At 43.9% G+C, this 23,789-nt stretch overlaps 1 protein-coding gene across 1 annotated transcript; it reads left to right on the forward strand.

The window, feature by feature from the left end:
• Positions 1-67: 67 nt before the first annotated feature.
• Positions 68-23,528, forward strand: LOC125716733 (tyrosine-protein kinase JAK1-like). Its single transcript, XM_048989362.1, is given in 25 exon segments — positions 68-303; positions 9,906-10,110; positions 10,502-10,622; positions 11,004-11,154; positions 11,471-11,634; positions 11,903-12,248; positions 12,538-12,711; positions 13,167-13,324; positions 13,636-13,750; positions 14,222-14,420; positions 15,991-16,097; positions 16,543-16,560; positions 16,562-16,696; positions 16,792-16,879; positions 17,200-17,327; positions 18,065-18,200; positions 18,391-18,542; positions 18,980-19,130; positions 19,224-19,318; positions 19,962-20,154; positions 20,812-20,936; positions 21,050-21,222; positions 21,785-21,902; positions 22,185-22,295; positions 22,468-23,528. Coding segments are annotated over 24 exon segments (3,450 nt in total). The 5' UTR covers positions 68-303; positions 9,906-9,911; the 3' UTR covers positions 22,561-23,528.
• The last annotated feature ends 261 nt before the right edge of the window (positions 23,529-23,789 follow it).

Genomic DNA, 23,789 nt, shown 5'->3' on the forward strand with positions numbered 1-23,789 from the left:
CGAACGTTTTGAGTGACAGGCTCGGCATCCAATCAACGTCGCTCCCAGACTGAGTTGAGCCCTGTTTTCGGGAATTGACACGGCGCTTGACAGGAAAGCTCGCGGACCGGGGCACGCAGTATGTCATCCGCGGACTATTGCTTCTTCTGTACAATTTAACGCGTTTCTATGAGTAAAAAAGTCGACAGACATTAATAAAGACGCATTTTTAACGTTCATCCAGGCTTATCAGCGCATGAGTCTGGGATATTTTTTCTGAGAGCGCTCGAGAAGTTGTCGATGGCAATAAAGATACGGAAGTAGGTAAGTTCATATTCGGAGGCTTTTTTAATAATCGCTGCGATTGGTTTCTCTTTTTCTTTGTCGCGTTTCCTCTTAGACTGTTAAAACGGCGTTGTGTATATTTTAAAAAGGGAGCATTATTGGGTTGAAACAACTCAAAACCAAATCGTTCTGGTATTTAAAATCGAAAGGTGGGGAAAAGAAAAGCCGTCCACGTTCGCTGAAGTGAGTCTGGCACCGTGAAAAGAGGCTGAAGTCGCTGTGAAGCCATTTGGCTGCTTGGCTGGGTGCCTCGAAGCCGATTGTTTAAACCCCCCCCTTAGTAATTAATTAAGAAAGGGGGGCTTAAGGACGAATCGGTCTGTCATGTAATGAGAGTTGGACTCGTGTCACTCGCGGGAAGAAGGAAGCGAAAACGATGCATCAGCGAGGCAGCGGCCATTGCGCCGCGCGACTCAGAAATGGCCGGGGGACCCGGGGAGGGGGCGGCTGTCCTCTCGGCATAGTGCAGTCGGAGAGCGGCTTTAGTGGCGAACCGAAAGCCATTAAGGTAAACGATGAAGGGGGAGGGGGTCTAGAAAACTGAAAAGTCATCTGTTAATTTTCAGTTATTTGACAACAAAGATGCGAACTAGTATAGTGTGTAAAAGAATAAAAGGAAAACGCGTTAAAAAAGTTTAGACAGCTCTTTAAAAGCTCGTTGCCGATGCTTATATTATGTAATAATACATTATAAAACATTGCTGTTCTATTTAAATGTTAATATGTGATATTTTCCAACAAATAATCGAAGTATTCGATAATTTCTTTTTGTCATTCAGTAACTGGTATAGATTAAGTACTTTAACCGGTGTACAGAACTATTCGATCCGACAGCGGCGGCTGCCTTCCTGGTTGAAAAGGGGTTTAAAAGCTGCAGCTGGTGCAATCGATAGAAGTGTGACCACGTACACTTTACTGTGTAAAAGTGTACGCGAATTATTGTTCACACACACGAATTTCGTATTACTATACTGTTTTGGGCGTGGTTTGGTTGTATTATTCAATATAATATTTCATTTTGTGTTATCCCATTAATCCATTTACTGTTTTATCGTCAGATGTGCTAGTTCGCATTTAACTAACACTTTTAACCTAATGAGTAATACAGACAATGGTACTTTCACTTTTGTCATCTGGGCTATACACATTTTTTTTTCTTTCCTGAAAAAATATTTAGTTTTAACTGGTTCTAACTCGGATTTAAAAAAAAATATTGCTTGAAATTTCTTGTTATTAGAAACCAAAGCATGTACTCTTTCCTAAAAAGCATTTTTTTGTAAGACTTGAAAACTTGTAAAGCTTTGAAAACAGTTTATGGCCACAATTTTTATGGCAGTAAACGTTGTTATTGCACGTAAACTATGTCAGTACTAAGGAACTGCTATTGCTGCTGTGGGTGTGTGGTTCGGTAGGCTACGTGCCTGTGTCCATGTCCAGAAGGTCAGAGGTTCAAATCCCTTTGGCAGCAGAGTAACCACAACACTGTTGGGCTCTTTAATAAGTTCCTTAACACCAACTACCCCAGACACTGGCTTACCCAGCATTTTCCTCACATGTATGTTACTTTACACAAAAGCACCTGCTAAATGTAAATATGTTGTACTGCAAGTAACTGGTCTGATTGCTAACATTTCTATAGTAAAGGTTGTGAATGGTTCAAAGACGCTTATATAGGCCAAGAGTGAAGTATTGATTTAAAAGAAAACATATCAAATCATTAAAACAAGATGGCCTGGCTATATTAGAGCATTTAGGTCTTTTCCAATAATTGTCTCCAGCAGCTAACTCAATGAATGCTTTGTCTGAAAGCTTTGTAGTAGTTTTGATTGGGACTGATCGCAAGGAAATTCTCTTTTGTGGTGACTGGGATTTCTGTAGCAGCAAATTGCATTGTTTCATTATGGGTTTGCCATTTTGTAAGTGATTCCAAACTATGGTCATGTTCCTGTAGGTTGTGGTTTGTTAATACTGAAGGATATGGGGTGTGACTCCTTTTTCAAAGAAAACAACTCAGAGTGTATCAGTGTAGGAAGCACAACTCCTTGTCTTGGAGGCAGGCAATGTGCAACTAATTCTGGTAGAAAAATGTGGGAGACAAATATACAGTAGGATAACGGGGGGAAAACTAAGAATGAAGGCTTTATTTCTGGGAACGTGCTTTTATGAGAGAAAGTGCTTCACAACAAAACAAAAACAAAAGTCTTTCTAATACTTGAATCCAGTGACACTTATTTGCATTAAGCCTGAAAAAACACTGTCTCAGAAAATGTATTTAAACTTTGTTTGACTGTAGACCAGAGGACGAATTTTATAACTTAAAGCTTTCATGTACAACAATATTAATGTGATGCATCAACTGCACCCTAAATAAGCCCTCTACCACCCCTCAATAGGGTGACTTGAACTTACATGCCACTTCAGTTGAGCTAAGCTTAAGCCTGACAGGCTAACTTGTTTTTGGTTTAGCTACTCTTAATAAATATAGCTGTTTGTACATGTCTCTATTTTATTTCATATTAGCAGTACAGAAACTAATCTAGTACTGAACTATGGTAGCACTCTGGCTGTCATTTATCTTGTGATACGTATCTACAAATTCAATTTCAACACCATATATTGAAGTTCTTCAGCCAGCTTCCTGATTGTAATAGAAAAATAAATCTTGTGCACTTCAGCCTCATTCTGCCTTGTTCCTGCTTAGCATGATAGTATAATTTGAATCACGCTAATGGGTCCTCTAATGCATACCTCTTGTGGATCTAATTGCAACCCAAGACATCTATGAGAAACTATAAAATCATTATTAGAAAGCATGCTAAGGCACTTATATTTAGATAAGTCTCAGTGACTAATGCAAACGGCCTAAAAGGCATGGCAGAAAACTCACAGAGGTGGTGAATTTCCATTGTCCTGCAGCAGTGATTGTTTTAGACTCCCTATGGACCTGCTCAACCATAACAATATTCTTTAGCTTCAGCCAGACAATGTAAAGTTTAGAACCTGGTTTACCATATATCCCCAAAGTGCATCTTCCATTGCTTGTTGTCTCAGGGTCATTAAAGACAGCGGCATACAATATTGAGAGGTGTTCAGCATCCGCTCTTCGGGGACAACTGATGCCCTAGGATTACATGGGTAGGAACAAATGTTAGAACAACTTTAAATCAGAGAAGCATTACCCTTATTATTGCATTAGTAATATAATTTACATTTTGTTACTTAATAACAGAACTAAACATGTTTTGGCATGCTTGCATTGCATGTCCATGGCTTAATTATCCACAAAAGTTGGTTAATATCACTACATTTATTTAACTTATGGACTGGGTCCGATGAGAAATACGGAATTCACTTGGTAGTACAATTCATTTGAGTGATTAGAAATGTTCAGTGTAAACAACAATGGCCTGTACTGTGAAGCGGGGTTACTGGCTTATCGGGGTAACTTGTTGGATTTAAGGTTTTTAGTACAGGCCACGGGTTTTTAAATATGTGATTATATTGTGTTACCTTGCTGTCTACCAGACTGAACAACCTTAAAATATTATGGATACATAAGCAAAATGAGAGATTGTTAACTACCATTTTGAGCTAACTCTTCCAGTGAGGGGAATGAAATGAATTACACTACTGAAGTGAACTTTCTTGAGTTAATCTAAAGGTGGAGTAAAGAAGTATCTACATTGGACTGCGTTAATTAAACATATTAATCTTTAATCTCTTGCAATCCAGTGAGCAATTTTGCATAGAATTGTCCACTATGTTGCAGAACGTTGACCTATAATAACCAGATCATAATCTGTGGATGGGTCCTTAGATTACGGTCATTTAATGGTGAAACCAGATATACTTTTAATTCTTGTTGGATAGGACCTTGTATTGTTTGATATGTTGACATCAGCAATGCTCACCCCCGTATTCCTATCAACTGGGAAAACTAGCTTGACAGCTTACTGTGGGAAATAAAGACGCAGAGTTGGTTTTGACAAGATACTCGAATTGACAAACTGGTTTTTGTTTTGTTAAAATTCAATGCTTTATCAGTGTGCATGTTTCTTATTAGTGTTTCGAACCATTCTTAGGCAATGTTTTAACTACAGTTAAAGGTGATTTGATGAAATGGAACATATTGCGTCATATGATCTGAGAAATGACGTTTCTTTAGTGAATGACTAATGCCTTTATCATCTGCAACAGTTATAACGCAACACAGATGACGGGATATTAACTCAAAAGTTTATTTAATCACTTAAGAGTAGGGAAAAACGTTTTCAAAAATTACTGTACATAATTACAATATCACTTTTACTGCAGTTTTATTAGACATCACTACCATGTCAAAGACATTTGAGATAAAAACCAGTACTAGATGTATACAGATATTTGTGATAGATTTCCTTCATTAGATATGTAGATGAAGGTTTCTGTTTTGTGGATATTCATTAAAATATCTTTATAAATCTGGCATGTTAATCGAAAGGCATTTGCCAGGCAAAGGTAATTTTTGTTTATTTTAAAAGGTCTAAAGCCATATTTATGTACGCCCATATTTGTGAAAAGTACCATGATTCACTTTTGATGTTGTTCTTCATTAAAAAAAACAAAAAACTAACTTGTTTTTGCAGTGATAGCTATCTGATGTTAAAGTTCAGTCCTCACCGGCAATTGGTTCTGCCTGAATATTTTTTTTTACATTATTCACCTTTAAGTATTAACCATTTGTTTTTACTCAAGGAGACTGCCGAGTCATTTCAGGTCCTATATCAGTGTAAAATTGATTAATTATGAAATAACAATTGCAACAACCTGTAGCTGACCCAGCTGTCTGAGCCCGAGCTGTAGCCTGTACTACACTTTGTACTGAAGTGTCTGCTAATGAAAGCGACTGGCAGGTGGAATGATGGACAACACTTGTATTCCCAAACGAGTTTCAGTGAAATATTTAACGGTCTATAGCATTCTAACATTAGAAACCTCCAGATTCTATAAATGTTCAAACCACTACGGATTGTTGATGTTGGTATGGAGAAATCCTTTGAAATGCAGACTCTTTGCTTTGGCTCTATTTGTTGTGAATTGTGTTATAGCACAACTCTATCAAAAGATCAGGCTTTCAATCGCATAATTCAAAACGTATGAGGCAGTGGAAGATGACTGGATTTTTTTCCCCTCAGGATTTTGTTATGCGAAGATACATCAACAGTGGAATGTAGTATGTTACAGTTGTGTAGTAGTATGCTACACTGAAGTGTATCTGTACATACACACACACACTGGTAGTCTACACGTAGCTTTTTTGCCATTCTAAAGAATTATTTCAAAGAAAGAATTCAGTAACACTTTTTACAGAAATACTTAAAATTCAGTTACTGCTGAAGTATGAATCATGAACTAAATAAACAAATATAGTTGCTACTTAAGATGAAAGATGTGTTATTATTCATTAATGATGAACAAACATGAGATCTGTTTTCCCCTTGTTGTTCATTACTTGTTCCTTTGGTAGTTCACAAAAAATTACAGAATTAACAGATACAGTAACAAAGCATTGCATGAGATAAAAGATGTGTGACAATTCATTTCATGATGAACAAACATGATTTCAGTTTGTAACCAACACTTACTTTGTGGCTAATTAATACATAATATAATAGTACAATACTACAACATTTGTGCTCCTAAAGAAAAGTGTTACCAAAATTTCCATATTTTTACAGTGCTACTAGAATTAGAATTTGGTGATCAGTGGTCATTGTTGACACACCACAGCAAACAACAACGAAATGTGTCCTCTGCATTTAACCCATATGTGATAATGTGACATAGCAGGAGGCAGCTAATTCAGCACCCGGGGAGCAGTGCGTGGGGGCGGTACCTTGCTCAGGGTACCTCAGTGGTGCCTTGCTGGTCAGGGATTCGAACCAGCAATCTTTCAATTACAAGTGCGCTTCCCTAACCATTAAGCCACCATTGCCCACTAATGCTTGATTCTGAAAATGGCTTTTTGTACATAATCCTTAAAGAATATACTGTAAAGAGGAATGCAAAAGTGCTTGTCTCATAAAGGATTCTAAGACCCTTTACCACTAGGGTAATGCCTTTATGAGATCCATTGGCCTTTGCTTGTGTAACTAACCCTATGCTACTGCTGCAGATGCAGCTGTTGCTTGCAGTGGGACTGTTCTGGGAGCCAGAGTGTTTGCTAATGTGGATTCTTTGGGTTGTGCCCTGGGCAGCAGTAATACTCCCATCCAGCCAACAGGCTGACAACTGGGAATTAATCCAGCAAACATTTTTGGGACAAACAAATGATTTTCACTACTGGATGTCACGAGGCTTGGATTCTTATCCGGTTTAAAGGCATAGCAATTTTAATTACTTAATTTAGTAAGACGATTTTACATAAACAGTGCTTCTCAACTGGGTCCTTGGGGATCCCCAAAGGGTCCGTATTTTTGCTTTCTTTCAGCTCCTTGCTAGATATTCCACAGATCAAAAATGTGTACTTGGGGTTGCTGAGGACTGGTTTGAGAATCACTAAACAATTTTCACGTACGATTGAAAGCAGGGGCAGACAGTCCCTGGAGCAATTGGGGGTGAAGGGTTTTGCTCAGGAGCCCAACTGTGAATAAGCTCTGCTGACTTTAGGACTTAAACCAGTGACTTATAATCACCTAACTTCCTGAGCTACACACCTCCCCAGTAGGCTGACTTGTTCCCACAATACTTAGGGTGATGATACACAGGGCAACTTTTTAACAAATGTTGCCGGGCAGTGTTGTTGACCACTATTGCTCAGGCACTTTTCCGTTGATATTGGGCAACAAATTTCTATTTAAAAAAATTTAGATCAGCAGTGGGCAACTTTTTGCAAAGTTGCCCACTGCTATTCACCAACCACTTACCCAGTTAGTTGTTGTGATCCAGATCTAGATCCTTGCAGTAACAGATCCAGATCAAGTTGCCCTTTTTCTTCACCTGGTTGGCAATTGCCCAAGAACATTGCTCACTGTATCATCACCTTTATAAGACTTAACATAAATCAGAAGACAAGAACAATGATTATATGAATTCTAAATATTTCAGAATTATGTGGAGAGCATAGTTTGGAGGGTCACAGCAGTGAGAACCTATGAACCGAGGATTACCAAGGATCTGGAACTACTACAAGTTTGCACTATTCTTCTGGAATAATCGTTCCAATTCATTATGGCTTGAAAAGCAGCAGATACCTGTATTGTAGGACCCCCTCCAAAATGCTCAATTCCTCCATGTGTTGGTAGGCTGATGTACATGCTAGGAGCAAAGTGAGGAATTTGTACCCGGTGGGTCAGCTGTGTACTAAAAAAAAAATTCACAAACTTTGACGCGCTTTGCAGTCCACGCTTGTGGTTATACATTGTTCTTCTCGATTCTTCGGTCAAAAGCGCATCCATCCACAGACACGCTAGCGATTTCTGCAGCTATCGCAGCTGAGGCGGCTGTCAATAATGTACTGGTCGTCACTGAGGTTAATGAGGTCACCCCATAACATTAGAGATGACCTGTTTATATGAAGAAAAAAGCGGTATCAGTCATGCAGTGAGTGTTCTTTGTCGACAGTACAGGGTATTCTGCAGTAATATAGATATAAGTCAGTATCAGGCCTGGGGGAAGCCATGTGAAACAGCATAAAATTACCTACCCAGGGCCCAAAAAACGTTCCTAAACAAACAATAATGCATTTGTAATGCATTCAGCCGGCCAGTCTAGTTTCACCAACCACTTACCCAGTTAGTTGTTGTGATCCAGATCTAGATCCTTGCAGTAACAAGAAAACACAATGCTAATTGGATGGAACATCAGCAAATTGCAGAATTATGATAAGTCAAAGTAAACTTTATTGTCATCTCTGCTATATACTGTACAGATACATAGAGAGACGAGATGACGTGGCTCCAGTTTTTTTTCAGTGCAGACGAGATAAAGACACGTAAGAAATAGGTATGTGGTAAACAAAGTAAATAAATATAAGGTATACACTATACTTGGAGATAGAGGTAGAGTGAATATAGAGTGAATAATAGAGAGATAAGTGAATATCCAATTAATTATAAATCAAATCACCTAGTCTGAGTAATTCTCTCCAGTTCCTTAGTTACTTAGGTTTTTGTCAGAAAATTGGCCTTACATATGTCAGAAAGTTTGATTTTGAATAATGTCTCCTGCACCACGAACATATGCAATAAGAATAGTGAATCAATTGCTTTGACATCGAATGGCCTCAGATCTGCACTGGGCACCAGTAATGAAAGTGAGCAGGTTGGTGGAATGGACAAACCATTTAAGACAGGCGCTTGAGGGAGGGATTCCCTGGCAGAGAATTTACAACATCTCCTCACAGAATCCTTTGTGCTTCACGCAGGAATCTGGTTGGGTGCATCCAGCAGGTGGCTGATTTGGTGCCCAAAGGTAGACATAGCGAATCAAATGCTCGCTTCATGCGAAAGCAGTTCTAGCTCTTGATTGTTGCTGGTGTTTCATCTCACAAGCAGCACAGACCTGGAGGATCCCTCACGCTTTACTGCATTAAGACACGGCTTCACTGGAAACCGATTTAACCCTTGCCATCAGAGTAGAGCTTGTGGAGATGCTGGTGTAGTGCACAGTGACGGCTGGCACTGATCATGGAGGCAGTAGCTACATGCTGTTAACACGCGTGACAGTCACGGTGGGTAGGGAACTAGCCTTTGCCTGTTGTATTCAGATCCGTTTCCAGTTGGGTCTGTGGACGCGTACTGTCTGCTCTTGCAAATACACAACTCTTCAAATGAGTATAACCAGAAACTGGTGTCATGACTCTCTGGTTTCTTCTGGCTTCTTATATCCCGTGCACATGGTCCCCTGCCTTGTTCCCTGTTCTGCTCTCTATAGCTTGCCTGCTCACTGTGTTCAAAAAGATGTTATGGATGATGGATGAAACTATAAATAGTGCATGATGTGAATGAGAATATACATGGAAATCCAGTCCATCAAATAGTTATTGTTATTATTTTCCAAAAGGGATGTTGAGCTATAGGGAGTCCAAGGACCTCATGTATAACAGAACTGGATTTTTGTGTTGGCAGCTTGTCAAATTTAAGGTACTCCAGATTAACTGGACTTTATTAGCCTAGAGTACCTTAAATCCAAGAAGTTGTCTTGCTAACCCAAAAATCCAAAAATTGTCCCTGATAGTATAAAAAAAAATGTTAAATGCAGATTTCTGTGTCTACTAAGTGAAATGATTTCATTTATATATTTAACAAATGCATAGTTGAGAAGTTAGGGAACTCACTCTACCTACTAGGGGGTTTGAACCTGTAACCTTCTGATCATAGGTACCAGAGACCACAGAGCCACACACTACCCCTCATGATAAACGTTCAGCATTAACAGTGCTTGTTAGCATTGTAGCTTTGAGGATGCATATATTTTTCTTTTTTGGCTTGTATCGAAACTGACCTTGGGCTCACGTGAAAAGGGAACACATGAGGTGGGAGATTCCACCCAGTGGTGTCGCTGGCCTTCAACAGGAACAATCCTCTCTGCCTCTCCTCCAGGGCTCGATGTCACGACTCACAGCGATGGAACTGGGCCGGCAACTCTGCGGGAAGATGAGGAAGGCGAGGAGGCCCGAGACTGCTGTGCCCGTCACAGCCTGCGGCTTGGGGATCCACTTCTACACCCCAGAGATCAACCCACTGGAGATCCAGGAGGGAAGCCACTCAGCCGAGGACCTGTGCCTCGAGGCGGCCAAGAGATGCCGTAAGTCGGGCCGGCTTGAGACAGCTCACAAGATGTTGTCAGGAAACTAGCTCCAGCCACAGGCCAAAGTCGCAGAGCTGCTTATCACTGTCTCTGGTGTGCGGGGGAGGGGGAGGGCATAGCAGAGGAAGTCGTGCAGGAGAGCATGCTCGCGAAATCGGCAAAAGGGTGTATCCTGGAAACAGACAAACAAAATGGTAAAACAAAACTTAACACGGACACCTATGGAGACCCACACTATAATTAAAGCATGCGTTTTTTTTTGTGACAAAGATGTATGAAACTATCTCCTATTTACCAGTGCATCCTGGTGCTAGACAGTGTCAAACCTGGCATAAAAGTGAGAAACTGTTTAGCGACGATAACTGACAGATGCTCTCACTTCCTTCAGGCATCTCTCCCCTCTGTCACAATTTATTCGCCCTCTATGAAGAATACAGGGACATCTGGTACCCCCCTAATCACATTTTCACAATCGGTGACAGCTATGTGAAGCTGCATTACCGTATGAGGTGAGTGTCAGCCGCGGGGGCGGGGGGGGAGGGGTTATTTCAGATATTGAAAGTGACGCATGTAACTCCTGTGTGAAGCACATGCATGTCCAGACGCCTTTACTGGGGGGAACTAAAAACTAAAATGAAGTTTCCTCACGGCCGTGGGAACTAAAATGATTCATGGGATATGGTAAGGAAAGGGCAAGGAACCGGAGGAGGTTTTTGGTGGCGCAAGTAGGAAAACTCCCCGAGAGCCGAGAGCAGACGTACGCGGTGCCTTCGCGGGGCTGTCCGCCAGCACGCGCACGCCCTCGTACGCACGTACCGTCACCGACTCCAGAATACACAGGCCTCACTTACACAGAATCCCGCCGCGTGACACAGCATCTCTCGGTGCAGGTTCTACTTCACTAACTGGCACGGCACCAACGAGAATGAGTCTCCCATCTGGAGGTACTCCCTGAACAAACAGAAGAACTGTGCTAAGCAGGAGAGCCCCGAGGGAACGCCCCTCCTGGATGCTGCCTCCTTGGAGTACCTGTTTGCCCAGGTAACATCCCGCTCGCACCATCTACAGCCTTAAATGGCATCGGTGACCAGTAGAAGAATTCTGTCTCTCTTTCTCTAGCAACCCCCCTACCCCCCCCCCCCCCCCCCAACCGAATCTGACATTTAAAGGGGGGATTTCTGGTATGACTAAGCGAATGACACCACAGGGCCTCCTTACGTGTCTGGTCGAGTCGGCCAACTGACACTTTCCAGCAGCTGGATCAGCTGCAGACTCCGAGCGTCCCATCTGCTTGGGTGGAGGACCTGGGTGGCATCACGGCTGACCAGGTTTCTCCGTGGCATCGTTTCTTCTTTAGGGGCAGTATGACTTTGTAAAAGGACTGGCCCCGTTGAAGAGCTCCCACAGCGAGGAAGAGGTTCACGAGATCGAGAACGAATGTTTAGGCATGGCGGTGCTGGCCATCTCACACCACGCCATCAACAAAAGAATGTCCCTGCCCAGCATCACAGCAGAGCTCAGGTGAGGGTCGCCCTCTCAGACACTAATAATAGTCCTTTGAAAGGGAAATTTTATTCTCTCTATTGATTGCCTTAGAACTTGCCATTATCCAGAATGACTCACAGCTGGGTATTTACTGAAGCTGACCTTGCCGTTGGCTTAGTAATTTGAACCCGAGTTTGAGACTGATTGAGTCTAATTCCATTTTTATTATAAAAACAAGGCTGCTGACCTTGCCAGGCTATGCAGGCAAGTAGACCGAAACCGACTCCCCTTCTTTTCTTCTCAGTTACAAGAAATACATCCCAGAGAGCTTAAACAGGACCATTAAACAGCGCAACATCCTCACCCGTGTTCGAATCAACAACGTATTCAAGAACTTCCTCAATGAGTTCAACAGCAAGACCATCCAGGATGGCCACGTCACCACACATGACCTGAAGGTCAAGTACCTGTCCACCCTGGAGACCCTGACACGGTCCTTTGGCAAGGAGGTGTACGAGACGAGCATACTGCAGGTCTCCAGCGAGAACAAGAAGTTTCCAGTGTTTGCCTTCAACGAGTGCGACCCACCAGTGTACGAGGTGCAAGTGTCTGGGAATAGCGGCATCTCATGGCGAAAGAAGCCACTCAACGTAAGTAGAGCATTGCACTAGCAACACACAAATTGTAACTCTTCCCTCTACTCTAAGTCACAAATGATCAATTTCTTACATTTATTCAATATATAAAGTTATGGGAATATCAGGACTACGCAACGCAATGCACTGCCTTGTATGATCATTTATGGGCTTGATACCAATTATGACCTTGATTTGCACAAGAAAGGGCTCAACATTTTAGAAGTTGTCATAATGCTTAATGAGCAGCATGTACATACATTTAAATGATCAGCTTATAGATCCCCCCCCTCTATCTGCACAGAATTTCTTCCTACTTAAAAACAAGAACAAATCCAAGAAAAACAAGATGAAAAACAAGAACGAAAAGAAAGAGGAGACCGTGGATAGCTGGGAACTGTTTTCTGACTTTCACGAGATTACCCACATTGTCATCAAGGAGTCCATAGTCACCATTTACAAACAAGAGAAGAAGATGGTAAGCTTTCACGCAGACGGAAGACATGACAGGCTTCTACCAGTTTTAGTTAATGTCCGTGGTTGAACCGAGATGCACGGAACACGGACATCACAGTGGTTGAAAAGCGAGGAGGAGATATGTATGACAGGCACTAGTAGGAGATCCTTCAGGTCACCATAACTAGAGAGAGAAAGAGAAGCATCAGTCAGGATGGAGTGTTTCCTCACTAGATGAACTAGAGTTGCCAAATTGTCCATAGGTATGATTGTGTGTGTAAGTGAGCCCTGCAATAGATTGGCGCCCTATCCTGGGTTATTCCCTGCCTTGTGCCTATAGCCTCTGGACCCACGAGACGCTGAATAGGATATGTAGGTGAAGAGCATGGATTGGTGCTCAGAATGGACAGCAGAGCTCACTCATTGTTGTACCACAGCGCTGAGACATAGCTAACGGGCACTGATTGCGTTTCACAGGAGATGCAGCTCGCCTTCCCCGCTGAGGCGCTGTCCTTCATTGCCCTGGTGGACGGCTACTTCCGGCTGACTGTGGATGCCCATCACTACCTGTGCACGGAGGTGGCTCCCTCCTCCGTGGTGCAGAACCTGCAGAATGGCTGCCATGGTCCCATTTCGTAAGTTGGGGGGGGGGGGGGGAGGTGGCATCCGTTCCCACCGCAGCAAAGACGGATCTAAAAATTAGCTAGAATTACCACAAAGGATGTGTGGATGGGTACGTGGTCACTGAGCAGCGGTGGTCCGTGTTTTTTTTTTTTTTTTTTAAAAATTAATAATCAGCTGTTTTGACGGCATTCAGCGGTAAAAGCGCAACAAAAACCGCCAAAAAGTTTTCCATTGCGCGACATGCGGCAGTGAAACCTCCGGACACTGGTCGTCGCATGTTTTTTTTTTTTTTTATTGCATCTGTTCCTTTTTTGTTTCTCAGAACCGACTATGCCATTCATAAGCTACGCCAGGAGGGAAACGAGGATGGCATGTATGTGCTGCGCTGGAGCTGCACGGACTACAGCCACATCCTCATGACGGTCACATGCAACGATGTATGACAGCTCGCCGCTGCACTGGGGTCGGGGGGGTTTGGACGTCATGCGATTTGGGGTCAGCAGTCAGGAATTATCTATCACTGTTTACCAGAAGACAAAAGGGATCAGGGACTGGTTATGGTCATTCATGTAGCCGGCCTGATCAACAACAGTGTTACTGCCGAGGTGTATTTAAGCTGAAACCTCTGCATTTCGCAGTTAACATCTAAGCACAGTGACATTTTCACTTTGCATCCAGTGAGCAAACAAACAGGCTCAGCTAATGCTGGCCCGAGATACCATCTGGTGGCAATGCCAACCGCAAGAAGGGAACTTATAATCGTTTGTCAGCAGTAAGAAAAAAATGTGTCTATAGCCAAAATTAGAATACGTCTCTCGTCATGACGTCCTCCAGTCTATTTTCAAACAAACCCCCTTTGTTTTTGTTTTTATTTAAATATTGTCCCCCACCCTTACGCCGGATTACAGATGGACCTGTGCGAGTCCAAGATGACCCGGCAGTACAAGAACTTCCAGATCGAGGTGACAGAGGGAGGATACCGGCTATGTGGAACAAACACCTCCCAGAGCAGCCTGAAAGAGCTCATGGACTACCTGGCGGGGCAGTGCCTGCGGACGGAGAACGTCAGCTTCCAGCTGAAACGCTGCTGCCCCCCACAGCCCCGAGGTGCATGACTGTCCGGTTTTACAGGGGAAGTTCACACCCACCCATTTATTAGTGTTTTACAGAGGTGCCATTGTTGGGGCTTTAACCAGCAACTCTCCCATTATGAGTCCAAGTCCTTAACTGACAAACAGCCCCTAAGATAACAGCCTCTTAACAAATCAGCCTTTCACCCAACACTATACTCTGCACTATACAGCTAGTTGACTCCTTGATAACATGTATGTTTGTAACGTACAACTGAGGCACACGACACATCGCTTCGGACAAAAACATCTGCTAAGTGCATAAACGGAAAAAAAAGTACTGCATCACGGGCCCAGAACCCAGGAAGTGAATGAGTCAAATCCTGTCTCATTGAAATCATGCGTGATGGCTGATCATTATGTCGACTGTTAATGCGTGGTGGGAGTGATAGATTGGGTTAAGGGCATTTTAAGTACCATGACTGTACTGGCCTTCAGGCAAGACACAGTAACCTGAGGAAAAGGGTGTATTGCCTAGATTTTAGAGTGGATTTTGTAGCTACTGTAAGTGTCACACTGTCTTCTTCAAAACAGAGCAACCGAGATATTTTGTCACACGATAAAACAGAGCCTAAGAGGTCCAGTTTCAATCATAATTCAGTTTTGATGAAATATGTAGTTATATTGTTTTAACTCTGTAGGCTATATATGTTTATCCAGTTATATAAATGCATGACAATGGTAACTGGGGGGGGGGGGGGTGCTAGTTAATTAATAATAATCGATACTTTATTGATCCTCGTTGGGAAATTGTCTTTACGCCTCCCTCAACTTGCTCTTTTTCATCGAGTAAATTGTCTGCGAAGGGCAGCCACCTGTAGCAGCGACCTTCCGATCACAGGCACATAGGCATAGCCCACGGAGCAACACGCTGCCCCTCTAAGGAAAAGATCCAGGCAGGAGGAGAGAGCAGGGCAACATGTAAATGTACATATGTAATAAAATCGGGAGCACTGAGCTGAAGGTTAAGGGGACAGACTTATAACCTGGATGGGGAGTAACAAGTATGTAATAGACCATCAGGCACCCCGAGCAGGAAGAGTAGTAAAAGCAGTTGTCCAGGGGCTTAACTCACGCCCATTTTCTTCGGAAGCAGGCTGTGGAGGTTACGAAACACCCTGCCTGTCTCTACATGCGAGTCAGGAAGCGGACGACTCTGTTGTGTAGAGATGACTTCCTCCCGTGACTTTGGTGAAGCTCGGCAGCCTCAGTTACCTTCTGCGTCAGAGAGCACTACCGTAAACTGTGTGTGTGTGTGTGTGGGGGGGGGGGGGCTGTGAGTTAGCTGCACAGAAAGATGTCTCTGAATGTCACTGTGGCTGATGACACACTGCACTTTCCCACCCCACCCCCCCAACTCACCACACGCCCCTGCGGTCGCTCTGACTTCCTCATAAACCTGCGGAAGGCCCCTCTTCCTCTCGCCTTCAGTTAACTGGAAGGATCAAAATGGAGAACGGGCTGAATTTCCCCAGGTTCACCCTCTCTACTGTGCACTTCCACACCTGGGACTGTCTCGGTGATTAACTTCCCCGTGTTTGTTCCAGAAATTTCCAACCTCCTGGTAGTGACCAAGAAGAGAGACCAGGATACCCAGGATCATCTCTTCAGCCAGCTGATATTCCACAGGATACCCAAGGAAGAGATCGTGCAGGTGTGCCCCCCATGTGTGTATGTGTTTGTGTGTGTGTGTGTGTGTGTGTGTGTGTGTGTGTGTGTGAGGATGCATTTATCTGTGACACCCGCCGCTAATAAGCGTTGGCGTTTATGTGGGAGTTTGCATATCTGCGAGCGTCCTGACAGGATGGCAAAATCTGAAAAAGCAGCCATGGTGGGAATATCCCTATGAGGAAATATTTTACTCCTTCCCAATTCCCAGCCAGTCAGGAACACCGAATACCTGGTTACGGTATTTTGGAAGCTGGGAGGGAGCAAAAATATGGACCGCCTGAGGGTCCCCAAGGACTGGACTGAGAAACATCAATAGTGCCAAAAATTACTTATCCCCACAAACATAGCTATGTTTAATGAGCATGTTTTTGTGTGTGTATGTGTGCTGTCCTTTAACTGCCTTTGCTCATGCGAATTCTCACCACAAGGGGGAGCACTTGGGTCGGGGGTACCAGGACCAACATCTATGCAGGCATCATGAAGGTGAAAAATGAGGATGACGAGGACAGCGGCTACTGCAGCTACAGTGAGACTAAGGTGGTGCTGAAAGTGCTGGGGTCCAGTCACAGAGACATCTCTCTGGTGAGAGCACCCCCCCCCCCCCCCCCCGCCAGCATTCCCCCCTACCCCCACAGTGTCCCCCCCCCAAATCTCACCTCTCCTGTTCTACCCGGCAGGCGTTCTTCGAGACAGCCAGCAGGATGCGGCAGATGTCCCATAAACACATCGTCCCGCTGTATGGCTTGTGTGTCCGCGAACTGGAATGTGAGTCTCAGCTAAAAGATGCTCCATGCAACACCAACCAGCGAGATTCTGGAACGCTTACAACATAACCTGTCAGGAAAAACAGCTGCGGGTGTAAAAACCAGAACAGTGTGCATTCACGAGTTCAGCTGATTTAGTTGGGCAATGAAGGTGACAACTTGCATAACAAACCCAACTTGAAGTAGGTAGGGTTATTGTGCAGTCAGACTGGTCTAACACACTTTTATTGGAGAATCTGGTAAGCCCACCTGCCACTAGCACCAAGGCTCATCTGTCTAAGGATGAGGTGGTCATGTGACCCGGACGCTCCCTTCTCGCAGACATCATGGTGGAGCAGTTTGTGGAGCTGGGCCCGCTGGACCTCTTCATGCAGAAACAGCGGCACTTCATTACCACCCCGTGGAAGTTCCAGGTGGCCAAGCAGCTAGCCAGCGCCCTGAGCTACCTGGTGAGACGGAAACCCCACTGGGGGGCGCACTGTGCCTTTCCTGAAGAGCATAAAGTCCGAGGGAGGGAGGGAAGCGGATTGGGACACTGCAACTATACAAAGAGCTGGATATCTTAATGATATTATGCAGTTTAAATGCCTTGCAGAAGAATCTAAGCACAGTTCCAGTAACTTTCTGGTTGCATTGTAGTTCCTGTAAAGGGGCCCCAAGCATTATGCTCTCCGGATTTTCCCTTTCCATTAATGCGTTATATAGCTTTATGTGCATGTAAACGGTCTGCAGAGTGTTCAGACACAAAGTACACTCTCACCACAGAAACCACTCTTCTCTAATCTGCCTGAAACACCCAATTGTAACTCTAGTTCTTAGTTCCGTGACATGGTGAGGTCACCTCGTAACACAATCCTCATTGGCTGCCTACCTGCAAGGATCCGTCTGTAGACCACAAGACTGGAGCAAAGTATATAGGGCAAGCTGACCAATTACATGGAATTGCAGGCAGATTGAATAGAGATGTACAGTAAGAGAACATGTATTATTGGAACATTGAAGCAAGTAAATGATAAAAATAAAATTATGAATAAAAATTAGTATAATAGGGCCCCTTTAAGCATCAGTGTAATGTGCCTTAATGTGTTGATACTGACTATATCCATGAGCCACTTCAAACATAACAGCTGAACCCTCTGTGCCACATGCTGCCATTCACCTACCCAACTCAAATCTGCCCCCCCAGGAGGATCTACGGCTGGTCCACGGCTACGTCTGCACCAAAAACATCCTCCTGGCCCGAGACGGCCTAGAAGGCGAAGACGGGCCCTTCATCAAGCTGAGCGATCCAGGCATCCCCATCACTGTGCTCACCAGGGCAGGTGGGGCAGGACACACACGGGGGGGGGGGGTTCCTGAAACACAGCTGTATTACCTTAATAAGCCAAGGATTTCTGAGATTTCCACAACATGGAAGCGTTGCATAAGAAAAGAAAATTCTGCCATGGCCTACACAGCCCTTAATTTAGGCGAACTGCGCTAATGCTTGTGTGTGTGCTTCCCCGCTTCCAGAATGTGTGGACCGCATCCCCTGGATTGCCCCAGAGTGCCTGAGGAACGTAAAGGACCTCAGCGTGGCGGCAGACAAGTGGAGCTTTGGCGCCACCCTGTGGGAGATCTGCTACGATGGCGAGACGCCACTGAAAGAAAAAAAACTTACAGAGGTACGGCAACGCCCCCCCCCCTCGCCTTGGCATTTTTTTCCCCCCCACCACTGACTTAACATCTTAAAGAGGCCTGGAGTTTGCTAAAGTGTCTAATTCAGAGAAACCTTTAATCCATTTAACTCCCGTATCTGAGCTCTAAATGGTTTAGCGCAGTGGTTTTCAAAGTCGGTCCTCGGGCCCCACTGCCCTGCTTGTTTTCCTGCAATCCCAGCCCCACACACAAGTCCCAGCTGTCTTTCAGCTTCTGATTGACGGAACACACCCGATCCAGGTAATCAGCATTACTCAGCATTACTCAGTGTGTAGGGCAGAGATAGCTGGAAAACAAGCAGGGCAGTGGGGCCCGGGAGCTGGAAATAATAATCCTCTGGAGCTGTAAGAGAATAGGACAGGGCAGGTACAGAGGAATAACACTTTGTGTTCCCCCCGAGCAGAAAGAGAGGTTCTATGCCGCAGAGTGCAGCCTGGCCACCCCAGACTGCAAGGAGCTGGCCGACCTCATGAAGCAGTGCATGAACTACGACCCCCGTAAGAGGCCCTTCTTCCGAGCGATTGTGAGGGACCTCAACAAGCTGGAGGAGCAGAGTAAGGCCCCGTTAGCCGTCAATCCATCATAAACATCTTCATAAAATGTCATAAAACATCTTCAAAATAAACACTTCCGCTTCTGTCCTGCAGACCCCTCCATCGCCTCTGGGATCATCCCAGCCCAAGAGGTGGACCCCACCCAGTTTGAGAAGAGGTTCCTAAAGAAGATCAGAGATCTCGGAGAGGTGCGGGCTAGTCCCCTTTTCGTCACGCCTTTCATTCCAAGCTGCCTTTTGATTTCCTGAGCCGTCTAGATTTCTTTTCCTGCTGGCAGTGCCCTTCTTATTTGGCAAAGTATTTGCCGCTATATGGCCGTGACGAAGTCTCGTTCTGACTTGTGGTGTGACTGGTGATACCAGCAAGGACGGTGACTCATTCACACAGAGTTTTAATAACAAACCGCACCTAGGCAAGTTACAGCGTCGATTCATGTCTCAATCAATGTGTGGCAAGGAAGGAGGTGACGGTTATGCGGTGCAGTTCTGGCATGTTTTGGCTGCGTCAGATGTCACAGCGCTTATTCCAAAGAAATGAGATCCCGGGAAAACGAGTTTACCTTTAGTGTAAACATAATGTAATTGTTACACGCTTGGGGGAACATGGAAATGAACAAAGCTTACTTGTATGTGAAGGATTAATCTATTAAGTAAAAGCTACTCAACTAAGGGATGTTAACAGGACCTTAATTTAGTTCCAAACACATGATGCAAATGTGTCTATACATAATCCAGACTCAGTCACTAGAAAAGGACACCGGATGAAATATGAGGTGCCCGTTTAGGTTTAGGTTCCCCGCTTTAATGGAGTCCCCCTCCTGCTGTGCTGCAGGGCCACTTTGGCAAGGTGGAGCTGTGTATGTACGACCCGCGCGGCGACCGAACCGGCGAGCTGGTAGCTGTGAAGTCCTTGAAGCCCGAGAACAAGGAGGACCAGAGCAGCAGCCTCTGGCGTGAGATCGACATCCTGAAGGACCTCTACCACAAAAATATTGTCAAATACAAAGGCATCTGCAGTGAAGAGGGTAAGCAGATCCAGCTTGATCTTTCTACAGATTTTTTAAACTCAAACGTAGAAAGACAGCCCTGCTCACTTTATTCTCGTCTACATCATCTGACAAGTCTTACCTATTTATAAAGCTAGATATTATCACTTGGGCAAGTACAGGGTCCTCCTGGTGTCAAAGCAAGCCAAGAGTTCTGCATGGGGTGGGGTACCCACAGGTACCCAATGGGTAATCCGAAAGTTTTGGTGGAATGTATGAAAAATATCCTAAAATCTATAATTTGATTTTATAATATAATTATGCGGGTGGAAATTAATAGGGTATAAGTCGACCATGGTTCAAAATGGCAAACATTTGAAAAATAAGTAGGCTATAATTTTAAGTACCTTTTTGAAAACGTAAAATGCACGTCCACAATTGGGTTCCTGAACCCCTGTAGCACTCTGTCACCTTCAAGTCACGGATCTGTCTGCTTCACTCCCCGTTGCTCAGATTTCTCAGATCTGAACTTTATTTACAAGAACGCAAAATATTTTCATATAAGCAGCAGTACTTTTAAACTTCAGCTGATAACATTCCATGTCACCAAGTCCTCCTTATGTCATGCATACAGAAGAAAAGGTTAAATTGGGCGAGTCTCTTTAGCACTGGCCAATGTCACTGTGGTCTGTCTAGGGGGGAGAAGCATACGGCTGATCATGGAATACCTACCTTCGGGAAGCCTGAAGGAGTACCTTCCCCGCAAAAAGGCCCAGATGGATCTGAAGAGGCTGCTAAGTTATGGAATTCAAATATGCCAGGTACGTCATGGCAGGCAGCAAACGCGGTGGCAGCCCGTCCTGGATTTGTCCTTTGGCTACACGAGGTGATGGAAAGCATGCACTCACGAAGCAGTCTTGTTCTCTCATTCCAGGGAATGGACTATTTGGGGTCTCTGAACTACATCCATAGAGACCTAGCAGCTCGCAACGTGCTGGTAGAGAACGAGGAAACTGTCAAGATCGGAGACTTTGGATTGACCAAGAGCATCAAGGACAACGAGGGCTACTACACCGTGAAGGACGACTTGGACAGTCCCGTCTTCTGGTAGGAGTCCAGTAGCATGAAAGGCCATAGCCAAGGATTACCGCGGGTGACCCAGTGGTCTATAATGCTGGGTCAATAGCTGTAGATGACTTCAGCTGTAACTAATGTTCAGGACCAGTGAGGGATATCGTAAGTGAAGCGCCAGTAACTATAGGTGACCTCATTGAGAATATTAGGTGCCAGTACCTGAGGGTGGCTCAGAAACTGATCTTGGTGAGAATGAGCGAGGTCAGTGACCAAAGGTGGCCTCATTGGAAGCTGGGGTCACAAACTGCCAGACACCTCAATGAGGAAAATCACAGCAGTCTTACCGAACCGGTTTGGGCTGTGGCAATTTGTGAACTCGACTTAATAATAGACTGCCAGGAGAAAAAGGAGGACAATGAAACACACTATTTTGGATTGTAAATGTGAGAGCAGTTAGATATTGATCTGGGCTGATGTCATTCTGCAAAGCACAAACCACCACTTGTAACAACTGTGAGAAAAACGCGGAGATATTTGCCACCCTAGGCGGACGGTGTATTTAAAGTGAATTTGCGGCTGCTTGGTTTTCCTCCAGGTATGCCCCCGAGTGCTTATTGCACTGCAAGTTTTACCGTGCGTCAGACGTCTGGTCCTTTGGGGTGACCATGTACGAGCTGCTGACCTACTGTGAGCCAGAGTCGAGTCCTATGCAGGTAAGCAACTCCTTCAAAACCCACCTCCGCGTCTCTGCCACAGGAACTCTGACAGTGCGGGCATCGTCACATAATACTGATGAAGTAAACGAACAACGTTACCATAATGATGTATGGTGATGAACAGTATGTTATGTTGTTATGTCAACCAATCAAACTCACCCAATGCAGCTCTGGTATTCATTGCTTACACACTAATGCAAACCAACCCAGTTTCTGCAGGTCCACTAGCATTTAGCCATGACACAGCATTTCTGACTCTCCCATCCTTTATATTCGCAGGTGTTCTTGAACATGATTGGGCCAACCCATGGTCAGATGACTGTCACCAGGCTGGTGAAAATTCTGGAGGAGGGGAAGAGACTACCTCGTCCATCAAACTGCCCCGAAAAAGTAAGTGCAGCCTCAAGCACAAAACTAGCACTGTCCGTTTTTGGAAAACCTCTAATTCAAACTCCACTTCTAAGATCTTTTTTAAGGACATTTTTAAAGTGTTAAGTTTTCCTGTTACACAAAATCCACAGCGAGGCTCCATTAAACCGCTCTGGTCTGGCTTTCAATGCAGGTCTATACTCTGTTGACGAAGTGCTGGAAGAGTGCCCCAGAGGAGCGGATCGACTTTAAGGGTCTGATCAAGGAGTTCGAGAAGGTGCCCTGACTTACCCGACAGGATTGACGTGGAACAGCATTGAATAAGTGATAGCTGAAAGATCATGACTACCATTCTTTTGTTTCTCTTTATCATTGTTTAAAGTCTCAGGAAGACTAGACATCGTTACATTTATCAGATGAAACAATAAAATTGTAAATAGATACAAGTACAGTATTTCACTTTTTTTTTGTTTAAACTTAAAAAAATCAAAAACCTTTTGTGCAATCTATAACCTTTGGCATTAATCCATTTTTACGTGGCATCACAGAATACCATTTAAATATATAATAAATGAAAAGGTCTGTGTGTCATTCTCTGTGAAATGCTTAATTTGCTTCTGAATAATTGTTTCTCAGCTGTGGATGAAGAGCACTTAGTGAGCTCACATAGCCACGGTTCTTCTGCTCTGGAAAATTTATCTGGAAATACCAGACCTTGGAATGGAATGACTTTAGCGAACAGCACTTATTTCCGAGAATTCCAGCCTGTCTCAAAGTATTATAGATATTTAAATAATAAAAGATCCAAAAGAACATAGTTGACACAACAGATTAAAAAAAATAATAATTAGACCTTTTTTATACTGTAAGGTCTGAATATCTTAGAGAAATCCCTTATAGTTATTTACACTGCACAGTTTTCAGGTTAGAAAGAAGAAAAAAAACAAACATCTGAAAGTGTCACTATACCATATCACATATACTCCATGATATTTTAAAGTAAGACAGATGGCACGCTCATGCTGATGTTAAGCCTGGGAGAGACGTCAACAAGTAGATGCGACAAATTTCAGCTGCTCAACACTGTAAGGCGTCCGATCAGACAATGAACCGCAGGCAACAAATCAAGAATTTATGTAAAAATGAGCTGCAGATGATCTGTCATTGGCTAAGTAAACAGAGTGTTTACTTTAAGCTTAAAAATGTTTAATTTCATGTAAATAAACTTTTAAATAAACTTTTAATAAAATCCCACTTGCCTCCATTAATTGGTATGCTTTGAATCGGAACTACGAACAACCTAAAATTTCACGTAAAATTTACAGAAAAGAACGAACATCTAATGTGAAACTAATACAACTCTTGGCAGAACTTGGTGTTCATTCAGTTATCCTACAGACCTGGAATCCGTGATGCAAAACACTACAATACAAAACAAAACACTAGGAACAATACAGTACTGATGAGGTAAACATACATGCATTCAACATGGAATATTATTACCATGCTAAATGT

Source organism: Brienomyrus brachyistius, chromosome 21 (genome assembly GCF_023856365.1).
Source record: "Brienomyrus brachyistius isolate T26 chromosome 21, BBRACH_0.4, whole genome shotgun sequence".
Taxonomy (NCBI): domain Eukaryota; kingdom Metazoa; phylum Chordata; class Actinopteri; order Osteoglossiformes; family Mormyridae; genus Brienomyrus; species Brienomyrus brachyistius.